Below are 26,740 nucleotides of genomic sequence, written 5' to 3'. Positions count from 1 at the left end.
TAAGGGTAGTGAGTGAGATAGAGTGAAGTTTGCTCAAGAGTGTGCAAGAAAATAGAGACTCGCGGCTTGGCCTCGCGGGTGACTCGCGGCTGCAAGCCGCCAGATGCAGTACACGTGCCAAGCATGCCGGAAGGTGAACAGTCATGCTAGCTGGAGCACTACAGGACAAAACAGGACAACTGGCCATACGGTTATCTGGCGACTGGATCTCGCGACTTAGTCAAGTTGCGAGGTCAAGTCGCGAGCCACCCCTATTTTGTAAAACCTGACGTTTCATATTCCTCTCCCACTCCAGTATAAATACCCATTTTACCCACAAATGTAAGAGAGCTTCCAGAGAGATTTTTGAGAGAGAAACCCTAAAGCAAAACAAGATTGATTCACCAACAATTTATACATTAGAGTCTCTTCAAATTTCTCAACTCTCTTCCTCTCCATTGTCAAATCCTTGAGAGGCATTTTACCAAACCTTGTTCTCACCATATTCATCACTGTGAGAGAGCTGTTTGGATTTCTGGGAAGCAGTTAGGAAGGAATCAATCTTCATTGGTTGATGCTACGGTCTAGTAGCGAAATCCGGGAAGCTAGAAAAGAAAAAGGTTCGGCGCAACCTCGTTGGAGCAAGAAGCTTGGAGGGCTTAGGTGCACTGGATAGATTAGGCTTGGAGGGTTTATTGCTGTCCATGTATCCCAACTATATTTTCTAGTGGATTGTTTACCGCTTGGAGGGCGGCGGAGAGGTTTTACGCCGAGAGCTTCGGTTTCCTCTTCGATAACACATCGCGTGTTGTCTTTGTGTTTGCATCTTCCTTCCATTTTATCTTTGCCTTTTTATTAACTGCTGTGGGTTGTGTTTTTAATTTGGCTTAGATAGTTTTTTCAATTCCATATTATAGCTTATGTTAAGTTTCCGCACACTAGTTGTTTGTCATAATGCTTGAATTGGTTAGGTTGTAATTTGGGGGTCTAAACGTTTAAGGGTGTTTATACACATATTTGAACTTTCATTTGGTATCAGAGCGGGTACACTTCTAGTGGTTTCATTACCATTGTGTGATCCTTGACTCCCTTTTGAGATGGATCGGTCTCAATCCCTAAATGCACCTCCATATTTTGATGGTAGTAATTATGCTTTTTAGAAGGTTCGCATGAGAGCTTTTCTGTATTCTATTGATGAATCTGTTTGGGATGCTGTTGAGATAGGTTGGACCAGGCCTAAGGAAGCCAAATCTACATGGGATAAGGCAGCACTTGCTGCATCTAATGCTAAGAGTAAAGCACTCAATGCTATTTTCTGTGGTATATCTCCAGATGAATTTCATAGGATTTCTCACATTACCGTTGCCAAAGAAGTATGAGAGATATTGGAAACCACCTACGAAGGCACGAAGAAAGTGAAAGACACCAAGTTGCAAATGCTGACCACTCGGTTTGAGGAGCTCAAAATGAGTGAGGATGAGTCCTTTGACTCTTTCTATGGGAAGCTAAATGAGGTGGTTGTCAGCAAGTTCAATTTGGGGGAGAAAACGGAGGATTCTAAAATTGTAAGGAAGATCCTTCGATCATTGCCGGAAAGTTTTCTTGCTAAAGTGACAGCGATTGAAGAAAGCAAGGACCTTGATGACATCAAAGTCCAGGAGCTGGTTGGTTCTCTTCAGACTTATGAGATGTCGCTGCCCAATCAACGGAAGAGTAAATCTCTTGCTCTTAAAATCATTAATGAGAAGGTGGAAGATCATGACTCATCGGGAGAAGATATGGTTGACAAAGATGTTGCATACCTTGTTAAAAATTTCAGAAAATTCTTGAAATTCAAAAATAATGGCAAATTTGGTGATAAAGGAAAATTCCAAAGTTCAGGAAGGGAGAAAAGGGAATTAAAAAAGAAAGATGGAAAAAAATCTCAACCTACACAAGATGTCACTTGTTTCGAATGTAACGGGCATTGACACTTTAAGAAAGAATGTCTGAATTATTTGAAATCGAAAGACAAAGTGTATGCCACGACATTGAGTGACTCGGATTTATCTGACTCAGAATCTGAAGAAAGCTGTGATGGAGAGGGGAATTATTCAGCTTTTATGACTATTGCTCATGTTGAGTCTCCAGACGAGTTGAATCTGCTTGTACGAGACCTTGGAGAACATAGTGATGAAGAATCACTGGGAATTGTTGAAGACTCAGATACTGAAGAAGATGAAAGCACAGCCAATCTTCAAGAGAATTATAACTCACTCCTGAAGAAGTCGGGTGAGTACACAAGGGTTGCCAAGGCTGCTGTGAGAAAAATGAAGAAGGCAGAGGAGGATTACAAAAGTCTCCTAATTCGATATAGGGAGGCCAAATGTGAGATAGAAATACTGAATGATGAGCTGTCAGAAGCTTACACAAAAGTGAGATTTCTTGAACAAGAGATTGTGCAAGCAAATGCTAAAATAGAGAGGGTTACCACTAAGAAGTTAGATGATGTTATTTCATCTCAAAAGAGTTTTCAGACAAATCCGGATTGGGATATACCGGAGGAAGTAGCTCATCTGGAACTGTCACTAAAGAAGTGAAGTTTGTAAAGGCTAAAGATCCAGTTGTAGTTGACCTTACTGCTGAGAAGCTCAAGATGGAGGAGAAGAAGAATGTGGAGAACCAACGGTTGTTAAATCCCCGCAATCAGTATGTGGGCAGGTCTGAATCTCGTGCCAAGTCTCGCCCACGACCACAAAGAGGTCCTAGATCATCTTATGTGTGTCATCATTGCGGACTTCAAGGGCATACTCGACCAAATTGTCAAAAGCTGAGAGTAAAGAATAATGCAACTCTTCAAAAGTCAGGAGGACCTAGAAATGATAGAAGAAATTGGGCAGGTGAACAATCTAGAGATCAAAATGGTGATCCCGGAATGATGAACGTGATGAAGATGATAGGTGCATTCACCAACTGCTTGGAAAGCTTCTCACGAAGGTTTGAAAGCCCTAACTCCTGTACCTAATCCTATAAGGAAATCACCCCAAACGCAAGTGACGTGTAGATAAAAAAGGGTACTCATGCATAAACATTACAACATGTCCATGCATTAATACTTCCTATGCTTTGCGACGATATTTGTTTGTTTGCTTGTTGTTTTTGTTGTTGGTTGTTTGCTTGTCTACTTGTGCATACTTTTAATTTATTTTGTTTTTTATCAATCTTTTTCTTCTAGTGTCAAAAATCCAAAAATCACATAAAAATTAGAAAATCAAAAAGTTTGATTGACTTTGTTGAGCTTTTGTCTCAAAACCTGTTTTGCCTTGTACCTTTGTACTAATGGTTTTGTGCATTTTCAAGCATTGCTTGTTTCTTTGCACTCATATCACTGTGGGAGAAATCTTGAAATCTATGTGATTGTTGTAAATAGATCTTCAAACTTGTCATGAATGATTAGTGAATGGTTATGTTGATCTTGAGACATGCATAGACTTATGTCTATATATCTTCCTACTCTTTATTTTTGTTGTTGCTAAAAAGAGCTCACCAAATGTAAATCTCCAAATGAAAAGAGATATTGAGCTGCAAAAGCCGATCGCACATTCTAGTATTCGACTAGGAAAAAGGGTAAGCGACCTTATATTAAAGAGAATGTTTATTCAAAAAGCCAAAGGCTTGTTCATTAAAGTGAAATATCAAATATCACTCTCACAATGAGAGGTGATTGCCTCAAAAGATCAAAAGGATCAAATTATATGATTGAAAGTGGAGTCAAATGTAAAGCTCCAAGATGTGTTATCAAGTTTTGTGGGAGGTCATATATACATATTTCTATAATTGAGATGGATCACATGATCTAGTGCTAATTGTGTATGTCTTGGTTGAATTGATCATTGAAGCTTCACATTAGACTAAGGACTATCTCATTGTTGTTATCCACACACAACACACAAGTTTATGTTCAATTAATGCCATATTCATTTGTGTGATTGTACTTGATGAAATGTGTTTTCACATGCTTAATCTTTGTTAATTCAAGCACAAAAAGATTTTTGAGTGTTTTAGGTGTTTTTGGAAAGTATTTTGTTTAAAAAAATCTGAAAATTTCAAAAATCCAGTTTTGCCCTGTTTTGGCGGCTCAGTCGCGGGTAAGTCAAGTCGCGAGTCTCAGTTGCGTCTTCGCGAGTCAGTTTTGGCGACTTGTTCGAGAGTGGAAGGTCTAGTCACGAGGGTTACTCAGAGATTTTCACGGCTCATCTCGCAACTCACTCGCGGGTAGACCTTCCAGTCGTGAAAAACACTTAGAAATTTTTTTCAAACTTTTGTCTTTTTGTGTTTTGGCGGCTTGAACTGGCGACTTTGTGGCGACTCTCTTCAGTCGCGAAAAACTCGTGTTTGGCAAAAATAGGGACAGTTTTTAAATCTTTTTCAGTTTTTTCCCTCAAACTTTTGTGACTGTTCATCTTCTCTCTCAACTATCTCCTTCCCAAACACTCCGTGCTCCCATTTCTAAACTCCATTGTTGCGTATTTTCTGCTCAAAATCTTCAAGTAACAGGTATGGGTTTTCATTCTTGAACTCCTTTCTACTTGATTTTGTGTTTTTCCCCCTTGATTTTTCGCATTTGTGTATGTTTTTGAGATGGGTTTGTGTTTCGGCTATTGCTCTATGTTCATGCTTAGCTTGTGGTTGCTGTTGCTTGAGTTTGAAATTATTTTAGTTGTTTCTTTTATGGTCTTCATCATGTGCTTAGCTAAGTGTTTCTTTTTTATTTTATCTGAACTTGTGCTGATGAGTTGATTCGAAATGTTCCTATTGTGGATGTGTAGTTTACTATGCTGAATGTGCATGTTCTACTGTGTGAATCTATTGAGAGCATCTGTGTGTTTTACTATGCTATTTATGAGTCATGTCTTTCTCATCACATTGTCTTTAGGATATTTTCTATCTCTACTGCTTTAATTCCCCCCTGCATTCTCCCTGTTGTTCTTGTGTGTCCACTTTTTAAGCCTGTTCATCTGTGTGGTTGATTTCAGTAACATGAGGTTTAATTGTTTTAGTTCATCTGAGTGGAGGCATTTTTGTCCTTGTCACTAACAAAGTTCTGTTTTGTTCTACACATGTTTTTGTACTATGTTGTTGTGGCCTCTTCTGATTGTTCACAGATGGCTCCCTCACCTCCAAAGAAGAAAACTCTTGCAAAGAAGGCTGACAAACGATTGAAAATGGATTCTAATTTGTTTAGGTCAGTTCAACACTTTGAGAGATACAAGGATTTCTTCTTGAAAGCAGGAATTATTCAAGAAAGATTTGTAGATTTGGAGGATTTAAGAAAATCCTTTATCCCCAGCTGTTTTGAAGGGAGAGGATGGGAAAAGCTTCTGAGTGATCTCCCTGTAGTGTGTGAATCCCTGATTAGGGAGTTTTATTTAAATGCTGTGATAAGGGAGAATGATTTAAGCTGCTGGGTTAGAAGTAAAGAATTTACTTTGGATGCACATGTCATTGATGATGTGCTTGGGCTTGAAGGATTAGAAGATCAGGAGTTTGTCAATTACAAAGATAGGATTGTATCTATTGAAACTGTTCAACAAAGGTAGGTGGATAGAGAGAAGGGAAATGTCTAAATACCACAGCTTTTCCAGTGGACATGAGGTGTCTAACAATAATCATGATGTTTAACCTCTATCCCATAAAGAAGTTGACTACAATCAACTGTGCAAGAGCAATCTTTCTGATGGATCTCAAAGAAAAGACATTCATTGACATCAGTTCCCACATATATGACACTATTGTGGATGAGACTAGAACAACTTCTAGGCCAAAACTGATCTTTCCTAGTTTGCTAATGAGGGTCTTTAGAAAGAAGGGTGTTCCAATCCCTCAAGACATCAATCCCATGTCCACACCCTCTGCAATTAACAAGCTTACCTGCAAAAGGATAAGTGTTAGGCTTCTAGGAGAAGAAGATGAAGGTGATCAAGGAGAGGGTGTCCCAATGGAGACTGAGGCAGAGGCAACAGGGCATGCATCAACCTCAACACCCAGGAGGAGTGGCAAAAGGACTAGAGCATCAACTTCTTCAGATACACCTCCAGATGCTTTTCAAATCATTCTGGAACGACTTAATGGGATCAGAGGAGTCCAGACTAAGCACTCTGAGAGGATGAGAGCCATGCAAGACCAGATTGATATTTTGTCTGCAAAACTTGACAGTTTCACCACCCAGCATGGACAGTGACCCTTTGGTCATTCCGGTCAAAAAGGGGGAGATATTATGTTTCTTTCTGTTGTTGATGACATTGTTGATGAGAAGCAGAAAAACAGCTCTTGAGGGGGAGTAATGTGTTGAGGGGGAGTTGTCAAAATCAGAAACTTTGTTTATATATGCTTATGTTTTGGGTATTTGATGTTTATATGGGTTTGATACACTGTGGTTTTGGTGTATATTTGTTTCTAACTCATAACTTATACTCTTGGTTTAATCTTTTATATATTTTGTTGACGTTATTCAGGATAATATTGTGTTTTGTACCCATGTGCTTATGTAAGCTTTTAGGGTTAATGTTTTATGCATATTATGTAGGCTTTATGGTTTGTACCTTGCTTAATGCAGCCTTTTATGCTATGTTGAAATTAGTACTTCTATCTAAATGTCTTGCATTTTGATTTATGTACTGTCACTCTTGTGCCCTTGTAGGATTGTTCCTAGATGCATATACTTTGTGTATTATGCATTGGTTGAGTGTTGAGCATACAAGTATCTTGCCTTGTACTTGTTAGCTTGTATGTCCTTGTGTTCATTCCAAGTGTGAATGAGCATTGTGGTCACTACCTTGTAGTGATTACTTGGTTGATCAAGCCATGGTTTGTTTCTTAACTCCATCTTTACTTGATCACATATTGCCTGTTTCATATGCATTTCATGTTTTTCTGCATACAATGATCATGGTGTATTGTTGTGTTTCAGGAGTCTTATGTTCATATGATTCAAGTGCTTCACAGCTTCTAGAGTTAGGTGTGATTGAGTTTTGCTCAACTGTTCTCAACTCACATGTTAAGTCTAGAGTCTGTTATAGGGTTTTGTCACGGAATAGCCAAAGGAGGAGATTGTAAGGTTGAATTTATTCAACCATCTAATTGGCTTTATTCCGTACCAAATTTGCTTATATTTCAGCATTTAGTAACCCTGTATTTAGGTGGGATTGTTGTAAGGGTAGTGAGTGAGATAGAGTGAAGTTTGCTCAAGAGTGTGCAAGAAAACAGGGACTCGTGGCTTGGCCTCGCGGGTGACTCGCGACTGCAAGCCACCAGACGCAACACACGTGCCAAGCATGTCGGAAGGTGAACAGTCATGCTAGCTGGAGCACTACAGGACAAAACAGGACAACTGGCCATACGGTTATCTCGCGACTTAGTCAAGTCGCGAGGTCAAGCTGCGAGCCACCCCTGTTTTGTAAAACCTGACGTTTTACATTCCTCTCCCACTCCAGTATAAATATCTCTTTTACCCACAAATGTAAGAGAGCTTCCAGAGAGATTTTTGAGAGAGAAACCCTAAAAAAAAACAAGATTGATTCACCAACAATCTATACATTAGAGTCTCTTCAAATTCCTCAACTTTCTTCCTCTCCATTGTCAAATCCTTGAGAGGCATTTTACCAAACCTTGTTCTCACCATATTCATCATTGTGAGAGAGCTGTTTGGATTTCTGGGAAGTAGTTAGGAAGGAACCAATCTTCATTGGTTGATGCTACGGTCTAGTAGCGGAATCCGGGAAGCTAGAAAAGAAAAAGGTTCGGCGCAACCTCGTTGGAGCAAGAAGCTTGGAGGGTTTAGGTGCACTGGGTAGATTAGGCTTGAAGGGTTTATTGCTGTCCATGTATCCCAACTATATTTTCTAGTGGATTGTTTACCGCTTGGAGGGCGGCAGAGAGGTTTTACGCCGAGGGCTTCGGTTTCCTCTTCGATAACACATCGCGTGTTGTCTTTGTGTTTGCATCTTCCTTCCCTTTTATCTTTGCCTTTTTATTAACTGCTGTGGGTTGTGTTTTTAATTTGGCTTAGATAGTTTTTCCAATTCCATATTATAGTTTATGTTAAGTTTCCGCACACTAGTTGTTTGTCATAATTCTTGAATTGGTTAAGTTGTAATTTGGGGGTCTAAACATTCAAGGGTGTTTATACACATATTTGAACTTTCAATATTTTCATAAGAAAATATAAAGTAATTAACTGAGTTGACAACTTTTTATTTTTTTCATAAAAGTATTGTCAAAAAACTTTTTTAATATAGTTTATTAACAAGAGTAATGCTACAGCCATAAACTATTTTACAACATTTTTACAAAATATTGATGTGACTAATTTCTTATTGGTTTTCATTTAGACCCACCATTAATAATACTTTTTCATTTACCAATAATTACTCACTACATCAGCAATTGTAAATTTGTTTGTAAAATAGTTTGTATCCCAAGGAATCCTCACAACTTCAGAGGATTCTCTTGGAACTTGTTCCAGATGTCAAATAGTGTTCGGTAGCGGATTTTCCAATGGCGTTAACAGTGCTCGGTTACTGACCTTAATTTGACTATCCCCTTGCCGACTTCTCTTGAGCTTACTAGTTAGTATTGGGCCCAACTTGGCCTGAACGCAGTACGATTTACCCCGAACGGTATTCTAAGACTCTTGCCCTTTCAGTGGACTAATCCTACCCTCACTGTGTTGGGCCTTGATCACATGGGCCATTCTCAGTCTCACGGGCCAAGCCCCTACAATATATATATATATATATATATATATATATATATATATAGAGGTCCTAATTAACACTCCTTTAAAGTAAAGAGATTTTTTTTATTGGTTTAAAATTGGGGGTCTTCCCACTTGAGGTCCTAGACTATTGCCTAACTTCCCTAGTGAAAGATCCTGTCTTAACGCTAAGACTGACATGGTGATATTTTTTTATTTTTTGTTTATTTCTTGTTTTTGTATTTTTGAAGAACCAACTTAATTTGAGAAACAAGTGTGGTGTGATCCAAAACTGATGCGTGGTTGATATTGTGATGGTCTTAAATATTTCTTTTAGAAAGGATATTGTTCTAAACAAATTATTTTATAGGGGAAGTTTTTACTCTACTAGATCTGATAGTTTGTTCCCGACCCTTTTGGAAAGCATTTAATATCAAAATTCTGTAATTTTTTTTGATAATTTTTATTTTTATTTTTTATTTTTACATCTTGTTGTTATGGATTGTCAATTTGTCACCAACACAAACACAACACTCCGAGCTAGACTTGGAAACCTCTCTTTTTTTCTTTTTCTTTTTTTTTTCTTTTTTGTTGGGTAAAAAATTTCATTGTGAGACCTTGTATGGTGTATCTATTGAAGGGTACTTCGATCTCCATACTATTAATAATGGAGCGCTGGCCTCTGAGTATTTGTATTAGCCCGTGTAACAATTTCTATCTATTTTAGTATAAGAACTTATTTTTCTATTTTATACAACCATTTTTCAAAAACATTAATTAGATTATCTATTCTTCTGCATTCTATTTTACTTCAATAATCATTTTTCATTCTTTATTTCTTATTATCTTCATAGAGAGAAAGAGAGAAAAGAATTTGATGAGATAAGAAATGAGAGATAAAAAAATGATATACAAAGCTATAGTAACTGTGTATATTTACACGGTTACTAAAGGAATTTTACAAATTTACATGTCTTTAGCTTGACTAAGGTGAGTAATTTTGAGGTTTAAATATGTAAATTTAACACATTTCTCTATCAAATGTATATTGATGCAAATGCTGCATCGATTAAGATGATTACTTCTTCCATGTAAGTTTTGACGGTGTCCATATGTCCTTTAAAATTTCAACCTTAAACGAAGTTGGATAAGTTCTATGGTCCCAAATTTCCTGTGTGATTACGAGCACAACAATCTCTTATTTATTTAGATATATCCAAATAAAAATGATATTACAGTAGTTACAACTTAACGTCTCGACAAGTTGTGAAATAGATTGCAGAAAGAGCTGTCTCTAGACTTAAAAGAAATTAATAACACACATGAATGCATAATGTTCTTCCTATAATTAAGGATCACGTCTAACAATCAATTGGTGCTACTTCAGGCACATGAATAGGGAAGCTATCAATCTCATCTATCCAAGGATTATGCTTCTCATTTGCTGAATTAATGGTTCGCAATGCTCGCCACACAACACTGTTACACTTGAACCCTGATCCAAATGCAATTTGCCACGCTCGATCGCCTTTCTTGATTCTCCCCTTGGCCTCAGTATAAGCCAATTCATACCATAAGGAACTACTAGAAGTGTTCCCAAACCTATAAAGAGTCATCCTTGAGGGTTCCATATGCCACTCACTAAGTCCAAGACTCTTCTCTAACTCATCCAACACTGCTCTCCCTCCTGCGTGTATACAAAAGTGCTCAAATGCCAACTTAAAGTCTGGAACATATTGTTTTATCTTCATTTTAAAAACTTTTCTACCCATGAAATTCACCAAAAATAGGATTTGTTCAGATAAGGGCAGGACTAATGGCCCTAATGTTGTGAAGTTGTTTGTAAGACCTTCTCCAGCTACTGGCAATAGGTCTTTGGAGAGTGCAACGCCAAGTCGATTATTTATGTCTTCTTTTTGAAAGACACAATTGTAACCTCTATCATCTGCACCTTTGTGGGTACGTAAAGCATGAACCAGTTGATACTTTGAACAATGGCGATCGGATGATCGGTTTGTTAAAAGAATTGCTGCTGAACCCATACGGAAGAGACAATTTGGGATGAGCATTGAGCGAACATTGCCATCGTACCCGGCCAGAGTCAAGCTTTCCATGCTCACCACTAGAGCATAGGAATTTGGTCGTACCTGTCACAAAGTGAGGTTTCGATTATATACATTTAGTCTGACTAAGAATATGATCTTTTTCATTTTTTTTCAAAATAACGATTATACATACATTCTATGGGGGGAGATATATATAGTTTTTCATCAATATAAGTATATATATTATGTCACTTTATTTAAAAATCAATAAATTTATTTCTTACTTAATAGAAAGACATTCTAAAAAAGTGGCACAATATATACTTTTAATTAATTAATCAATGAAAGTCTAAATGCAATACAAGAATCAATTAACTACATGCTAAATACTCCTTGCTAAATGGGACACCATTAAAGATTAAAAATTCCATTATCACTAGATTATCACTTAAACTACATGATATATAAATGAAAACATACATTCCTGGAAGACAAACTAGTATATAGAGTCCTTTTTCCATTAAAAAAAGAGAGAGTATATGTGACCCTAATTCCTTTCGGTCTTAAGGTAATATAATTTTAATAAAATTTATCACCAAACTAATATAGAAGAAACATTCTCCAATCCATTGCGTGGTGATTAAAAACAAGATCTATAATTCTATATATACTTTTAGTCATATAATATTTTTAATGAGTCATGTAACTTATTTGAATAGTATGTATAAATAGTCTTATAAATCAGAACATAATAAATTTGAAGTGATTTCTTGAAGTCTTTTTTTTTTTTAATTAATTAATTAATTAATTTTTTTATATAAGATAGAATTTTTTACTCTAACCTAATCTAAGTATATATGTGTATGAAACTTCCTTCTGAAGACTTAAATCCCAACCTTTACTCCCACAAGTATTTATATTTGTAAAATGACCACCGCATCAAGAGTGCACTGTAGTGATGTCTTGAAGTCTTGATATAGGTTCAGCGGAAAACTTTGTTCATATAATTATTGATTCATTAAATACGAGGATATATGAAGGAAAATGTCCGGTCCTGGAAAGATAATTTCCAGCAAACAAACAAATTGCATTAAAATGAACTTTCGTAATGATGCTTCCAACCTCATTCATTTCTTACACGGTGTAACTAGCCTTCTGGTAGGACAGAAGTACTCATGTGCTATCTGAATGCAAAATGTAATTAATTATGGAAAACCTTTTGCAATTTGATATGACAATGAATTTAATGAGTAACTTTCAACTACTGGGATAAGTGAATATTTAAATTGCTTCTTTGTAATTGGTAACACCAACTTATAAGCTTAATGTAATAAAATTGGTAGTATCCTAGCTACTACTCATTAATTAATATATAATCCACGGTTTTAGTTTTGGGGATATATTCTATTTGTTTTGTTCTTAAATAGTTAGATTATAATTTTTTATGGTATTCTTAGAGATATAGATATATTTTTTACTTGAAAACTAAATTTTATAAAGTCTATAAATTAATTCCCTATGATGTAAAACTAAGGATTCATTTTTATATAATGGATTCGGAAGCTCCTATGTAAAACTTCAAAGCATATGCATGCTTGGTAGATAGATTTTTTTTTTTTTAAATTTTTTTTTCCGGATATTAAAAAATTACTCAAATCAATGGAAAGTCATTATCTAATCTCATGATACTTACCTGTAACAACCGTTTGGCAAGGTCTATAGAAACAAGTCCAGCGCTGCAGCCCATACCGCTAAGATTATAGCATGAAATGTTCCCTCTAAGCTTGTACCGGTTGACAATCATAGCTGACAATGATGGAGTCGGATTCAACAAACTGCAATTCAGAACAAGAATCCCAATGTCCTTAGACTTCACTCCAGTTTTTGCTAACAACTGGTCAACTGCTCCAAAAATCACCATCTCTGCCTCTTTCCTTGCTTCCTCCAAGCATAAATTTCTAACTGGGAGGTCTAATAGTGCTTTGCAGACATATGTCTTTTCACCATACCCTGACCTTTCCAAAATTTTCTTTTGAAACGCTAAACTTTCTTCTGTGAAGACCCCAACAAGCCTAGTTTTTTTAATGAAAGTTTCTCTTTTGCATATTAGAGATGAGTCTGGCTTGTAACAAGCAAAATCCAACAAGTAAACTTGTTTTGGACGACTCATGAGGTAAAAGGTTGTTAGGATAAATGTAAGCATTGTGCATAGAATTACTACTACGAGATTAAGCTTAATGTGGTGGAAGAGATGGATGAATTCTTCAACAGAGAGATGAGACAAAGCTATAGTGAGGGGCACAAGAAAGAGATACAAGGCATTGGAGATTAAGTAGTGGAAACCAAGTTTCACGTACTTAAGTTTGGTTGAATTTGGTTCCTTGTCTTGGTTTTGTTTATTCTCATTCCCCATTTGAACACAAACTCAAATTGACCCTTTGTCTTTGTTTTTCTTTTTGGCTGCTCTAGTAGTCTAGTGGCCTAAAATTGAAACTTCTTACTTTGCAAAATTATGAGAATACAAAAGGATTTGAACTGAAAAGTATGTTTAATATGGTTGGAGAGAGAGAGAGAGAGAGAGAGTGATAAATTGCCAACCCAGATGGAAAGGTGTAGTGTTGAGAATGGAGTTTTTATTTTTTGCTGAATGTGTTGAGAATGGAGTTGGAATGCAATCTATGAAGCTCCTTTATAATCTTTTTAAGGGTAGTTAATAATATGTAGATGTGCTTGTTATTGCTGTCCATACCTTTGGACTATTTTTATTTTGTTGGCTATTATCTCTGATTTTAAGGGTAGTTAATTAATATGTAGATGTGCTTGTTATTGCTGTCCATACCTTTGGACTATTTTTATTTTGTTGGCCATTATCTCTGATTTTAAGGGTAGTTAATAATATGTAGATGTGCTTGTTATTGCTGTCCATACCTTTGGACTATTTTTATTTTGTTGGCCATTATCTCTGATTTTAAGGGTAGTTAATTAATATGTAGATGTGCTTGTTATTGCTGTCCATACCTTTGGACTATTTTTATTTTGTTGGCCATTATCTCTGAAGTTTGCACCAACTTCACTATTTTATTTTTTGGTTAACAAAAATGGGCAAAGGTGCGACTAGTATAACTTTCCTACTTGAGCGTAACTATAGTAGCACTCTATTCGCTCATGAGTGAGATCCCATACTCCCAGTTTATATGAGGATCTCACTTATTTTTTAGATCGACCGTTTGAGATGGAAATAAGATATAAGGAATATCAACACATAGCTAATTGTTTGAGGTTCGAACCCAAATCCTAAAACTTGTTGACTAAGTATCTTACCAACTAGTCCACTCGAATGTTAGTAACTTCACTATGTTCACATTACTGTTATATCACTTTTTACCTTACGTGACATTTTATCCGTTCTCTTCTGGCAGAGTACTCATGTTTTAATGGTTATTTCTATACCTTGGTCAACATTTTTCTTGTGAATATTTCATTCAATTAACAGTTAAATATGATATTAAAACAGCCAGATCAAAAGTGTGCAGTTAAGATATGCATAAAATATGTGTGATACGGATAGAAATGACACATTCCATTCAAGATCTTTGCTCAGATTAGTTTGATTGAGCTCATCATGTACATAAGTTCATCGATGACGTACTTGGCTCAACCGGATCAATACAATATATGTATATATATAAAACAATGATCGTGTTCCTCAGGTTTCACCAATGATACCACTGTTATTCCAACCCCACAATTATTACGATTGCTAAACACAAGATAACGGTCCTTTGTAATATGCCACCTAGCTAGCTAGATTCGGTATAAACAGGATTGGCTTAATACATTTTGAAAGCCAATGGCATAAATTTTAGTAAATTTTTTTATAGTTAAATACTACTTATTCAACTCTTTATATTTTATTTTGTTTAAAAAGCGTTCTTGTTTTTAAGATTCAAAATTACTAATATAGTTTTTATTAATATTTATTTTACAGGTTGTTAGGAAAATTGATAGTCAATGATTATTAGACACATTTATAACAAGCACATACCAATTTATTTTTGGTGAAACAATTTAGGATTTTAATTGTATTAGATTTAAATTAAATCAATATTTTGGGATCTTCTTGGAGATGGAGAAAGTTCAAAAAATGGAAAACCAACCTATATTTTTCATTTGTAAAATATCAATATCAATATCAATATACAATTTTGAGATTTTTTAAAGAGTTTTGTTAATTTATGTTTTTAGGGTATTTATTAATGGATTATTTTAGGAAAATTTTGATATTACTTTTATGAGAAATATAAGAAGTTGTCAGAAAATCAATTTTTTTTTAATTTTTCTAATTTTTTTTAAAAAATTAATGTCCTTAGAGCATTTATCAACTTTTCTCTCATTTTAATGCAATTTTGGGGTCTTTGTTTAATTAATGAGGGCTTAAATCCTTAACGTTTTTATGGGTGAAGTGGGGCCAAGGCCTTCATTTGGACCTGGATATAAACGAAATTCTATGTCATATCAGAGGCAACACACTCAATACTTGTAAATTGTCCAAGTTAATTTCCTATAAGAATATTCTCTAACTACCCAAGCATCAAAGTTATTTAGGTCAGACACCACATACTGTCTTTTCAATTTCTTTTCTCATGGTAGTTGTTCACTGTTCAGGTCAACCATACAATCAATGGGATCATCAATGTGTAAATAACTATAGCATTTATTCTCCAACAGCAAACCAAACCAAACCATGTAAATGTAATGATCGAACCTTAAATTACATGTCTGTCTTGTCTACACAATTACGTAGTGCCACTTTCTCTGGCACTAGCTCGGCCCTCACCCAACCTAGTCATCAATGTAATGTATCAAAATCAGGTCGTCACAGTGAGAGCTATAAAGGTTGTAGTAAAAGAACACAAAGGGTGTTTAGGTTAATTTGATGGGTCCTCGCGCAAACAATGCTAAGTGTGCCACATGTTCCACTCTGGTACAAAATTTTCGCCTACATAGTGCCACTTTCTCTTGCACTAGCTCGGCCCTCACCCAACCTAGTCATCAATGTAATATCTAAATCAGGTCATCACAGTGAGAGCTATAAAGGTTGTAGTAAAAGAACACAAAGGGTGTTTAGGTTAATTTGATGGGTAACAAATGAAAGCTCGGCCGGTCCTCACGCAAACAATGTTAAGTGTGCCACATGTTCCACTCTGGTACAAAATTTTCTCCAACCTTTATAATTCATTCCTACTCCCCCCTGCAAAACTTGAATGCAAAGGAGACACGACTCATGTGCAATTGCAGGAACAGTACTGCTGCTCAGCACAATAGTTAATGAACATTTGACCTACTCTTCTTTCAGGATGTTCATGAGTCCTCTCATTAGTAATGTTTACCTTCTCTTATTTATAGCAATTGTCCTCCACTGACTACTAATTATAAATTTACAGGTAGCATTATTTAGAGATAGTCATGGTAGATGTTTACAGCCTGGACACTCTATGCACCAGGCGGTGACGGTGATTATTTATTGGTGCAATTAATATGAATGGTTGCAATCCATGAAAATTGATTTTTGTATAAATTGAAGCACTTCATCTTATAAAGTATATTCAATAAATATTTTCCTTTATGAGGGAAAAAGGATACTTGAAAGTTACCGTTAAGGTTTTGTTAACGAGTGTCTGAATTAAAGGCACTTGGTAATATAAATTTATGTCATAATCAAATTGTATTTTTATATAATTCACAAAAATAAAGTCAAATTATGCTCAAAATATCAAGAAAAATATATACAATCACAATAAATTTATACATTCAAGTCAACGAATTAATAATACACATAAGTGTTTTTTTTTTCCCAAAATATGTATGATATAGCTCATATCATAATTAAATATTTTTTTTGTTTTATAACCTTGTCATTTCATGAATTTTGGGGGGATGTGTTTTGGTTAGGTCTACCTTCATCAATAAATAATATTTAACTTGTTGGAGGATGGTATGCAGCTAGAATCATCAATGAATCAGACTGTGTTATTCAAATCATGTCCCCAATCATGATAAGAAGGAATGTACTAACGTGTGCTCTTAGGACATATATTAGTAATCTATTTGAAGAAATTTTTTATGAGAAAAAAAAAAATAATTCACTGTTTTGACAATTTTTTCAATTTTTCATAAAAAATATTTTCAGAATGAATGATTAATGTGTGCCTTTAACCGAACCCTAATAAAAATGATATCCTGGAAACAGTATTTTTATGGGTACGTAGTGGCAAGTAATTAAGCATCGTAGGGGGCCCCTAGTTAGATACACGAACCCTGAATCTCTTTCTAGTTGACAACTAAAATTCTTTAAGACAAGATCAAACCAAACCCATTCTCATTCTCATTGGTCTGGATTTTAATATACAGCCGATACTGATCCTATCAATAAGGATGAAACTCTTCAGTCTTCTCTATAAACTAATTGATGCATGCATGGGAAGTGACATTTATTCCAGGCCACCATATTCAGGACAACATCATGGCAAGTGACAGAAGATATGTAGAATGAAATGACAGCTCTAAAATTTGGATTTGGACAAGGAGTGTGACAAGCTTGAATGGTTTTGTTGAGATCATTTGGGTTTGATGAAAAATGGATAAATTTGGGTTTTCAATGCGTCTCAACCACTTTCTTTTCAGTTGTGATTAATGGAGCAGGTTCTCAATCACTCAATGTCTCTTTAAACCTCCAATGCCGCCTTAGACGGGAAAAAGTATTTTATTTACCTGACATGTGGGTCTCGTATGTGAGGCGCACATGACAGAGCGAGAGAGATTTTTCAGGAGTGCTGTCACGGCTTTTTTTTGGCCTTTTTTGTTTTTGTTTTGTTTCTATTATAATTATCTAGGCTTATTTTACCCCAAGTGAAGTAAAAATTGAACAAGAAGTCAACAAACAGAGGAGTTCAAATTAGCCGTGGCTGTCCTCCCATTTCACACCCACTATTTGTACGTAGATGACATAATATGCTTTATCGAGTCAAATGATGCTAATCTAAATGTTTACAAGGCTCGAAGTTTAGGTCTTCCACTTTTTATAGCAGGATAAAATCTGTCTCTTTGATGTAGTAATATCAAGAGTGTAACTTAGAGTTGAGGAATGGAAAGCCAAACTTTCTCTCAAGCTCTCCTAGAGCCTCGTTGATCAAAATGGTTATTGCAGCAATTCCGGCTTACAATATGAAAAACGTAAAACTATATTGATTCAATTGAAAATGGAAGCTAGAAGTTCTATTAAAAAGAGAAATGATCACAATTATGATTTAATGCTTTGTTCGTTTCGGCGATAATGTTTTTTTAAAAATGAGTAATTTTTCAAAAATATTTTCAATAGATTAGATTATTCTTTTTTATGTTTGGTAGCAATTTTAAATGAGTTGAAAAATAATTTCATAACTTTTTTTATTTAATTTAGTGTGAGATAAAGTTATTTTCTAAAAAAATTTGTTGGAAAACAATTTCTAAAAGTAAACCATAGTTCCCCCTCAAAAAGAAAAGAAAAGTAAACCATAGTTTTTTCTATTAACTAAAGATAATTTTCCTTTAACTTATTTTTTCTAGTGCTTCCAAACACTGAAACATGAAAAACTATTTTTAATTGCAAGTGCATAATCAATTCTGTTAATTAGGCTGAAACGTTGCCTAGATCAGTGATAGGGTGGGTTTTAACGTTACCATTTCACATGGTTTAACCAAAAAAACACATGCAATAGTTTAGATGGATCGATGAGGAATTCCTCTCCTTTTTTTTTTTTTTTTTTTTTTTTTTTTTTTTTTTTTTTTTTTGGGGTGGTTTGAGAAGAAGAATTCCTTGTTGAGTTTTGATAAATTTCACCATCATTTGTTAACTATTATTTTAACAGTCTCATTCATGTCTGAGTTCATACTCTTTTTTAATAAATAGGGTCAAATATGTGCTATTTTCAAATTAAAAAAAAAAAAAATTAAAGCTATAGTGGAGGTGGTGGACCTCTCAAAACATTAGGAACATAACTGTATTTAGAGACCAAAGGGGGCCATGGTCCTCCTTCACCTTGAATTGTTTTTAATTATATATATATATATATATATATTATAGTTTAGGCTAGAGATTTGAAGTAAAGGTTTCAACAATTACAGTTAATTTCATTTTAAAATTTAATTACCTAAAGTGATCTAAAAAATGAAAGTAGCCAACTAGCCCACACCCACGCCCTCCCTATTGAAAAAAAAAAGTAGAAGAAAAAAACCTTTTAATTGATTAATACATAAACTCAAGTGGTGCTACAGTATTGAAGGTGTTAACCACCTCAAGAAATGTTCTCAATTTGAACAATACATCAAGATACTCAATCCTGCCCATAACATCAAGGGGCAAAGGCTCTCTCTCTCTCTAAAAGAAGGGATCTATCTTATTAAAGATTAAGTTTTCATAACCGTAAAATGCTTAAACTTATAGTTTTTAAAATATATTATTTCTTTCTTCTTTCTCTCATTACCCCCCAAATTTTTCGTAGGCAATTTACTAATTTAAGTTATAATAACAAAAAATGAAAAAGAAAAAGAAAATAGATGCCAACTATGTTTGTACGTTTAGGTGTTGACATAGCTAAGATAAAGGAAAACAAATTATCTCTCTCTTTTTTTTTTTTTTTTTTTGGGTATTTTTGGTGAGTAAAACAAAAATGTTGAGTAGTTTTGATAGAGTCTAATTAAAAATGCTATTTTTATGTCAAATAGTTTGGTTTTTATATTTTTTCAAAATTATAATTTTCTCTCATTGTTATAGTATTCAATTTATTATAATTTTTTTTTTTTTTTTTGGTTCTCAACTATTGTAGGGTCACGTTTTTCAGGCCAAGTCCAAGATGCATGGAACCTTAGACCAGTGAGCCCGATACAATGAATTTGTAGATAGTGGGCCAAAGAGCTGGGCTTTAGTGCATAGACAACGACCATCACGGTGTTCCTCATGGGCCGAGTTTACTAGAGAGAATTGGTCCTCGGCATGATCTAAGGAGCTTTTTCTGGTGCCTTTGGTGTGTTGGGGGGGTCTCTCCCTTTTCTGTTTCTCTTTACTCCCTTTTTATAGTCGTTTTCTTCCTCCTGAATGGGATTCCTAAGATAGGTACTTGTCCCATCAGCCTCTCCCTTCAGTTGTTGGGAGTGGTTGTAAGGACAGAAAAGTATGGCCGTGTCAGGCACAAAGTATTGAATGCAATAATGGCAGCCTTTCCCTTAGACGCTTCCGTTTTCTCCATTGTCTTTTTCTGCTTTAGTGCTTTTCTTGCCCTGTGGAACGATATGGAGTGTCGCTACTGGTGGTATGTTGCCTCTTTTACCCTCGGCTATATCCATGCTGAGGAGGATTCTCCCATGGCCGAGGAGGGGTTTTTCGTGGGGCTGGGCCCCTGGCCCAGTGTAGACATCAACATGAGCCTATTAGTCTTTTACCCCCACAACTATTATCTTTAATTGTTATTTTTTGTGGTTTGGAATTAAAGGTTAAATAGGATATGGCAACAATTAGTCTTTTTTTTTTTTTTAATTTTTTTTAAGGCTTTTATTTGTTCTGGATTTCCACTAATTTTTTAATAGGAACCCTCTATTATACTTTTTATGTTTCACTTTATACTCCACTTATTACCATATATCATGTGTTTGATTTTCCCCCCATTTTAGACTTTGGTGAATTTGTAACAGAAAAAAAAAAAGAATACAAAAATCATCAATACCACTTTTTGCGTTTCATTTTATGCTCCACTAAATATAGTGCCATGTGTCTGATTTTTTTATTTTATATTTTATTTTGAACTTTCGTTATCTTATAAGGTAAGTAAAAATAATATATGACAAGTTGTGATGGTGGAATATAAAATAGAACATAATTACATGAAATTTATATTTATATATGTGTGTGACAAATTGTAAATAGTGGTGATAAAAAAACTCTCATAAATATAAAAGTTTCCAAGTCAGAAATTTCAATCACTGCTCCCAATCAATAATATCAAGGAATGAAAAGAAAAAAAAAATAAAAGCATTAATATAATTTCACTTTTATACATAAAAACCTAATACATAGATATATATTTATGGTTACTGTTAAAAGTAAAAGACATATATTTTTATGTTTAATAGATGAGGAGCATGCAAATTCTACTGACGAGGAAGAACACACATTCATTCATGCATGTTTTTCTTCCTAGGAGAAGCTTCAAGAAACAATAGATGCCACTTAAGGCACATTAACGGGAAAGTCATCAATCTCATCCATCCAAGGATTATACTTCTCATATGTTGGATTGATGGTTTGCAATGCATGCCACACAACACTGTTACACTTAAATCCTGACCCAAACGCAATTTGCCAGACCCGATCTCCTTTCCTGATCCTCCCTTTGGCCTCAGCATAAGCCAATTCATACCATAAGGAACTACTAGAAGTGTTTCCAAACCTATAAAGAGTCATTCTTGAGGGCTCCATATGCCACTTGCTCAGTTTAAGGTTCTTCTCTATTTCATCTAAAACCGCTTTCCCTCCTGCATGTATACAAAAGTGCTCGAATGCCAACTTAAAATCGGGAACATATTGTTTCATCTTCATTTTAAATATCTTTCTTCCTACTAAGTTCAGAAAAAATAGGATTTGCTCAGATAGGGGTAAGACTAATGGCCCTAATGTTGTGATGTTGGTTTTAAGGGCATCACCAGCTACTGTCAATAAATCTTTGGAGAGTGCAATGCCAAGTCGTTTTTCTGTGTCTTCCTTCTGAATGACACAGTTGTAACATTTATCATCTACGCCTTTGTGGGTGCGTACAGTATGAATGAGTCGGTATTTTGAATGGCGGCGATCAGAGGATCGGTTTGATAAGAGGATTGCTGCTGCACCCATGCGGAACAGACAGTTTGTGATGAGCATTGAGCGGTTATTGCCACTATACCAGTTGAGAGTCATGCTTTCCATGCTCACTACTAATGCATAGCAGTTAGGCTGTACCTGTTACACAATGAGGGTAAAAGGATTCGTTTACATTATTTAATGTAGTGTATCATATATGAAGTGTACATATATATATATATATATATCTATATAATGATGTTTGAGATACTACACATACATTTATGTACATACGGTAACTTTTAAATACAAAACCAAACCCAAAAAAGAAAAAAAAAATTAACATGGATATATCAAAAATTAAGAAATTTTTAACATGGGTATTCCATCTTTACACAGCTTTTTCACCCAAAACTCATATATTTCTGACAAAGAATTCATATATATATTTTTATTTCAAGCTTCTTTTATCTTTTAAACAAATATAAAATATTTAAGAGATTTAAACTTTTGTCATTATTTTTATTTTTGGAGGAAAATTGAGCCTTTGATCCCCATTTGATGCTGACAAAGCCTCAAAATTCCATCCATTAATAAAATATTGCCTGTTGTTAAATTCTTTCACTATATATGTCATGGGGTATATCAGTATAAATTGATAACTACTGTGTAACACTATACCTGGAACTTTTGAGTGTAACACAACACTCATGTGGTATTATTATTATTGTTTTTTTATAAGAACACTCGTGGAATTGTTTCACATGAGAATGCAACTTTAAATATACATGGACGCATGTTATTGTATAAATAACTCATTATTTATTTCCTCATATATTTTACAATAACACAAGGAGTTAAATGTTACATTTAAAATTACATCATGATTTTGTGTGCTTTTCTGTTAATTATATTTAAAAACGTTTTTACAGTTTAAGCAATGTTTAAAAAAGCGAGACAAAATTATCTCAAAACTGAGCATAACATGCGCAAATACCTGTAACAACTGTTTGGCCAGGTCCACAGAAATAACTCCAGCACTGCAGCCCATCCCACCAAGGTTATAGCTCAAAACATTCCCTCTAAGCTTGTAGCGGTTCACAACCATGGCTGATAAGGATGGTGTTGGATTGAACACACTACAATTCACAATAAGAATCCCTATATCCTTAACATTTACCCTTGTTTTTGCTAACAAATCATCAACTGCTCCAAACATCACCATCTCTGCCTCCTTCCTCGCTTCCTCAATAGTCAAGTTCATTGGAACATCTAACAGTGATTGGGAGGCATATGTCTTTGGACCATACCCTGACTTCTCCAAAATTTTCTTTTGAAACGCTAAACTTTCTTCGGAGAAACTCCTACTAAGCTCAGATCTTTTCATGAAAGCTTCTAGGCTGCACATTAGACCTGGCTCGGGTTTGTAACATGAGAAATTCAACAAGTAAACTTGTTTAGGACGACCCAAGAAGTGAAGGGTTGCAAGTAAAACCGTAAGAGCGGTGCATACTGTCACTGACATGAGATTGAGCTTAAGGTTGTTGAACAAATGGACAAAATCATCGACCGAAAGATGAGCAGAAGCTATTGTGAGTGGCACAAGAATGAGATACATGGCGTTGGAGACCAAGTAGTGGTAACCAAGCTTCACATATTTAAGTTTAACCAAATTTGGTTCGTTGTCTAGGATTTTCTTCTTCTTAAACACCATTATGGAATATACAAATTTTTTTTAAAAAAAAAAAATCTGAATATGAGGTTTGATCAAGTTGGAAATGGCGACTAAAGAAAATAACTCGAACAAACCAGCATCTCTATCTTGCTTGGAGATGATACAACTTGTTAAAAAAAAAAGCAAAGAATAAAACTTGGAAAAGAAGTTGGAGGAAATTAGAGAGATGGATTTAGTGTAGTGTTAAGCGCAATTGGAGCATGATGCTACGAAGGGCTTTATAATCATTTATAGAGTGGATTGTACGTTACTGTTGGTGCAATCAGAAAAGGCTCCAGACAAGCTCATCCAGACAAGCTGATGAGTTTATTGTTGAAAAATAGTATGTTAACAAAAATTTAAACAATTTTTTGCAAGATTCGCATCCTGGTGAGTTATGAGTGGTAGATATATGGACCCACATGAATTTATCATTTTTTTATTATTTGCAATTTGCTACTCGATGAGTTGCAATAAAAATTATATAAATTTTTGTGATTCTAACATTTTGAACGATAAATCTGTCGACTTTCTTGAATGTCTTTAATTTCTACCTAAATACAATATAATTAATAAATGTTTGAAAATTACTTTCTTAAAACAATTAATATGGTTTGTGAATTTATACATATGTAGTATCCCTAGTGTTACTTTGTTATCAATGCTCAAGACATAATATTTTTCACTGCTTATTAAGAGTTAGTTATGATTAGAGTAAAATTATTTATATATAAGCATGTCACCGACATCAATTCTATTATTAATTACAATAGTTTAGTACGACTTGTTAAAGCCCAAGTAAGATATTTTAGTAGTTTGGATCAAGTCATTGATCACTTGTTAAGATTTCTTTTTGTACCACGTCTCCTATTCTATTGAAATAGTAGGCTATGAGACAACAGGCTCTCCTTATAAAGGTTATGAGTGTATGGGAAATTAAAAGAGAAAAACACCAAGAGCAAGTCGTGCAGAAAAATATAAGAAGAATCGGCACAATAGGAATAAAAATCATTTCTCCTACTCATAGTGTTCCAATTTATACTTCACTAACTGCAAAATACTTTTTTCTATTTTAAAAATTGGTTATTTAATTATTTTTTATAGAAAGGGGGAAAAAAATTAAGCATGTGAAAATTTTTAATTAGTGGAACTTAAAATGAAATACAAAGAATGTGGCAGAGGATTTTCATTTTTCATCCCATACAAGCATGAGAGAAAAAGGAAAAAGGAAATATCTTTATTTTCTATTGTTCAAGACACACACAAGGGACATAAATTGGTGATTTTCTCTAAGTGTGGATTTTGAGTACTACAACTAATAGGGAGTTAAATATTTAGAACAAAGAGATTACTGCATTATAGGTTTCACTGGGTTCCATTTATTTGATGGGGAAATTGTGTTTATTCCTAAAGAGTAGGGTTGTACAAGACTTGATTTGAACTAACGAGCTGAACCAAAGCCAGGTCGATTGAACCACAAAACATGGATGCTGATGGTGAACAGGGTGGCTGTCGGAGGCATTTCTGGGATTCTGATGTCTGTTAGTATGGTTATCAGCTAAGTTTCTTGGATTCCAAAAATACTGAAACGATCATATAAACCTTTAAAGTTTCACTCAATCTCTAATCTTCAACTCATATCTCATATATTCAATTTCTTCAGCCTAGTTGTAAGTTTCCTCCACAATCTCAAGTTGTCGAAGGTGAGTTCCAGTTAGATCTCATATTTCTAACCTTGTTTGGTTTTATTTTTTGTGGGTTTTGATATTAGATATGAGGTTTCAATTTGTGGGAGATTTCTAACTCATAGTATAACAATTTCGAAGCGATCCAAACCCTCCTAAAATCGACCGCACTAGCTAGCCAAAAAACAACCTTACTAAAGAGCTATTTTTGTATTTTTTCCACTTTATTCAGAACTCAAGATTTGGGCACAAAGTATTGTATTCTATTTATTATAATGGATTGATCAAATTTGCCTCATAGTTTTTCCCTTTATTGTGAATTTTCCACTTAAATTTGGTGTGTTCTTCTGTGGTTTTTTTCTTGGTGCCTGCGTGATTTTTATTTCACTCTTGATTGGGGTAATTTTAATTTAATTCATGTATAGAAAGTAATTTGGCCTAAAAAAATAGTGTGACAGCTTTCTGCTTTCACCGTACCAACAAGTGATATTAGCGTTGTAATTGTTTAGGCATGGTCACCTTGTGTTGGAACGAATCTAGAATACATCAAGCCCTATGATTAAAACTCTCAGCATCATATTATTTAATTTGAAATTTGATGATGGATGACATCCTTTATTTTAAGGACTTGCATGACCATATTTAGGGTGATAATGGTAAGCCATGCAATACGTCTGAAAAAGAGTGAGAGAAGATGCATAGAAAAACCACTAGGTGTATCAAGTAGTACGTCGATGCTAGTCTACTCATCATGATCTCATGAGACTAATGTACTCTTTGGAAAAAGTGGATAGTTTTTGAGGAAGATTGCTCAAAATAAAGGTTTTGAAATTAGAAAGCTTTTAAGTTGCAAGACTTGGTGAATTAGATGGTTACAAAGAAGATAATGATTGATGATGAGTTGCCAACACTACTGCTTCTAAGCTCTTAGCCTAATAGTTGGTGAATTTGGTTGCTTCATTTAGTAACTGACTCTACTCTTAATGGTGTGTTACAACTTGTTTTGATCAAGTATAGCTTGTTCAATAAAGAAACAAGAATAACTAACATGGGAAATGATAATGCATAGACTCTTGTCACAAAGAATAGGGGGAGTAAGAGTAGAAAATCTAAGAGGCACGATATAGCCAAAAGTCAAGTGTTTACAACAAAGGGGAACACATAAAGAAAAACTTTAAGGCTTGAAAAATTAACAAAAATAGGAGGAAATTTGCAAAAAGCGGATGATCATAATACCGAAATTGTTTCATCAACTAAGAGGTGGAGATTTGTTATGTCCAAACGGAGCATCCAAATTCCAAAGGGCTAAATAGTGAGTAGTCCAACTCATGGGCTGGAGGTGGAGATTTGTTATGGCCAACCCATGTTTTGATATTTTATTGTTTTATGTGTATTTTACAACACTTTGAACTATTAGATACATTTAGATTACCCCCACAACAATGTTCTCTACTATGCGTTTGGATCCGCGTTTTAAGTTCAGCGCATGCATTTTTTTTTTTTTTTTTTTCGGTGTGTATGAACAGTAACTTGCACTGTTCATGCAAATGAATTCACTGTGCAGGAGATAAAATGCACTGTTCATATACTATTCATGCACTGTCTATATGCTGTTCATAGGTCCAAAGAAGAAAATATGGATATGGATCATGCTTTTTCGAACCCTCACAAAATGTGTCAACCTGAAACAGAACTAATGTAAGTCTGAGTTAGGTC

At 34.8% G+C, this 26,740-nt stretch overlaps 2 protein-coding genes across 2 annotated transcripts; both read right to left on the bottom strand.

Moving 5' to 3' along the window:
- Nucleotides 1-9,887: 9,887 nt before the first annotated feature.
- LOC115957682 (3-ketoacyl-CoA synthase 20-like) lies at nucleotides 9,888-13,455 on the bottom strand. The gene is made up of 2 exons (XM_031075989.1): nucleotides 12,452-13,455; nucleotides 9,888-10,860 (listed from the first exon to the last, which is right to left on the bottom strand). The coding sequence occupies exons 1-2, from the start codon at nucleotides 13,169-13,171 to the stop codon at nucleotides 10,075-10,077; spliced, it is 1,506 nt and encodes a 501-aa protein (XP_030931849.1). The 5' UTR covers nucleotides 13,172-13,455; the 3' UTR covers nucleotides 9,888-10,074.
- Nucleotides 13,456-20,816: 7,361 nt separating this feature from the next.
- On the bottom strand, nucleotides 20,817-23,657 carry LOC115954429 (3-ketoacyl-CoA synthase 11-like). The gene is made up of 2 exons (XM_031072282.1): nucleotides 22,623-23,657; nucleotides 20,817-21,784 (listed from the first exon to the last, which is right to left on the bottom strand). The coding sequence occupies exons 1-2, from the start codon at nucleotides 23,337-23,339 to the stop codon at nucleotides 21,020-21,022; spliced, it is 1,482 nt and encodes a 493-aa protein (XP_030928142.1). The 5' UTR covers nucleotides 23,340-23,657; the 3' UTR covers nucleotides 20,817-21,019.
- Nucleotides 23,658-26,740: the final 3,083 nt, after the last annotated feature.

This window comes from Quercus lobata, chromosome 8 (genome assembly GCF_001633185.2).
Source record: "Quercus lobata isolate SW786 chromosome 8, ValleyOak3.0 Primary Assembly, whole genome shotgun sequence".
Lineage (NCBI taxonomy): Eukaryota > Viridiplantae > Streptophyta > Magnoliopsida > Fagales > Fagaceae > Quercus > Quercus lobata.
Note: the sequence above shows the minus strand (reverse complement) of the source record. Positions and strands in the feature narration are given on the sequence as shown.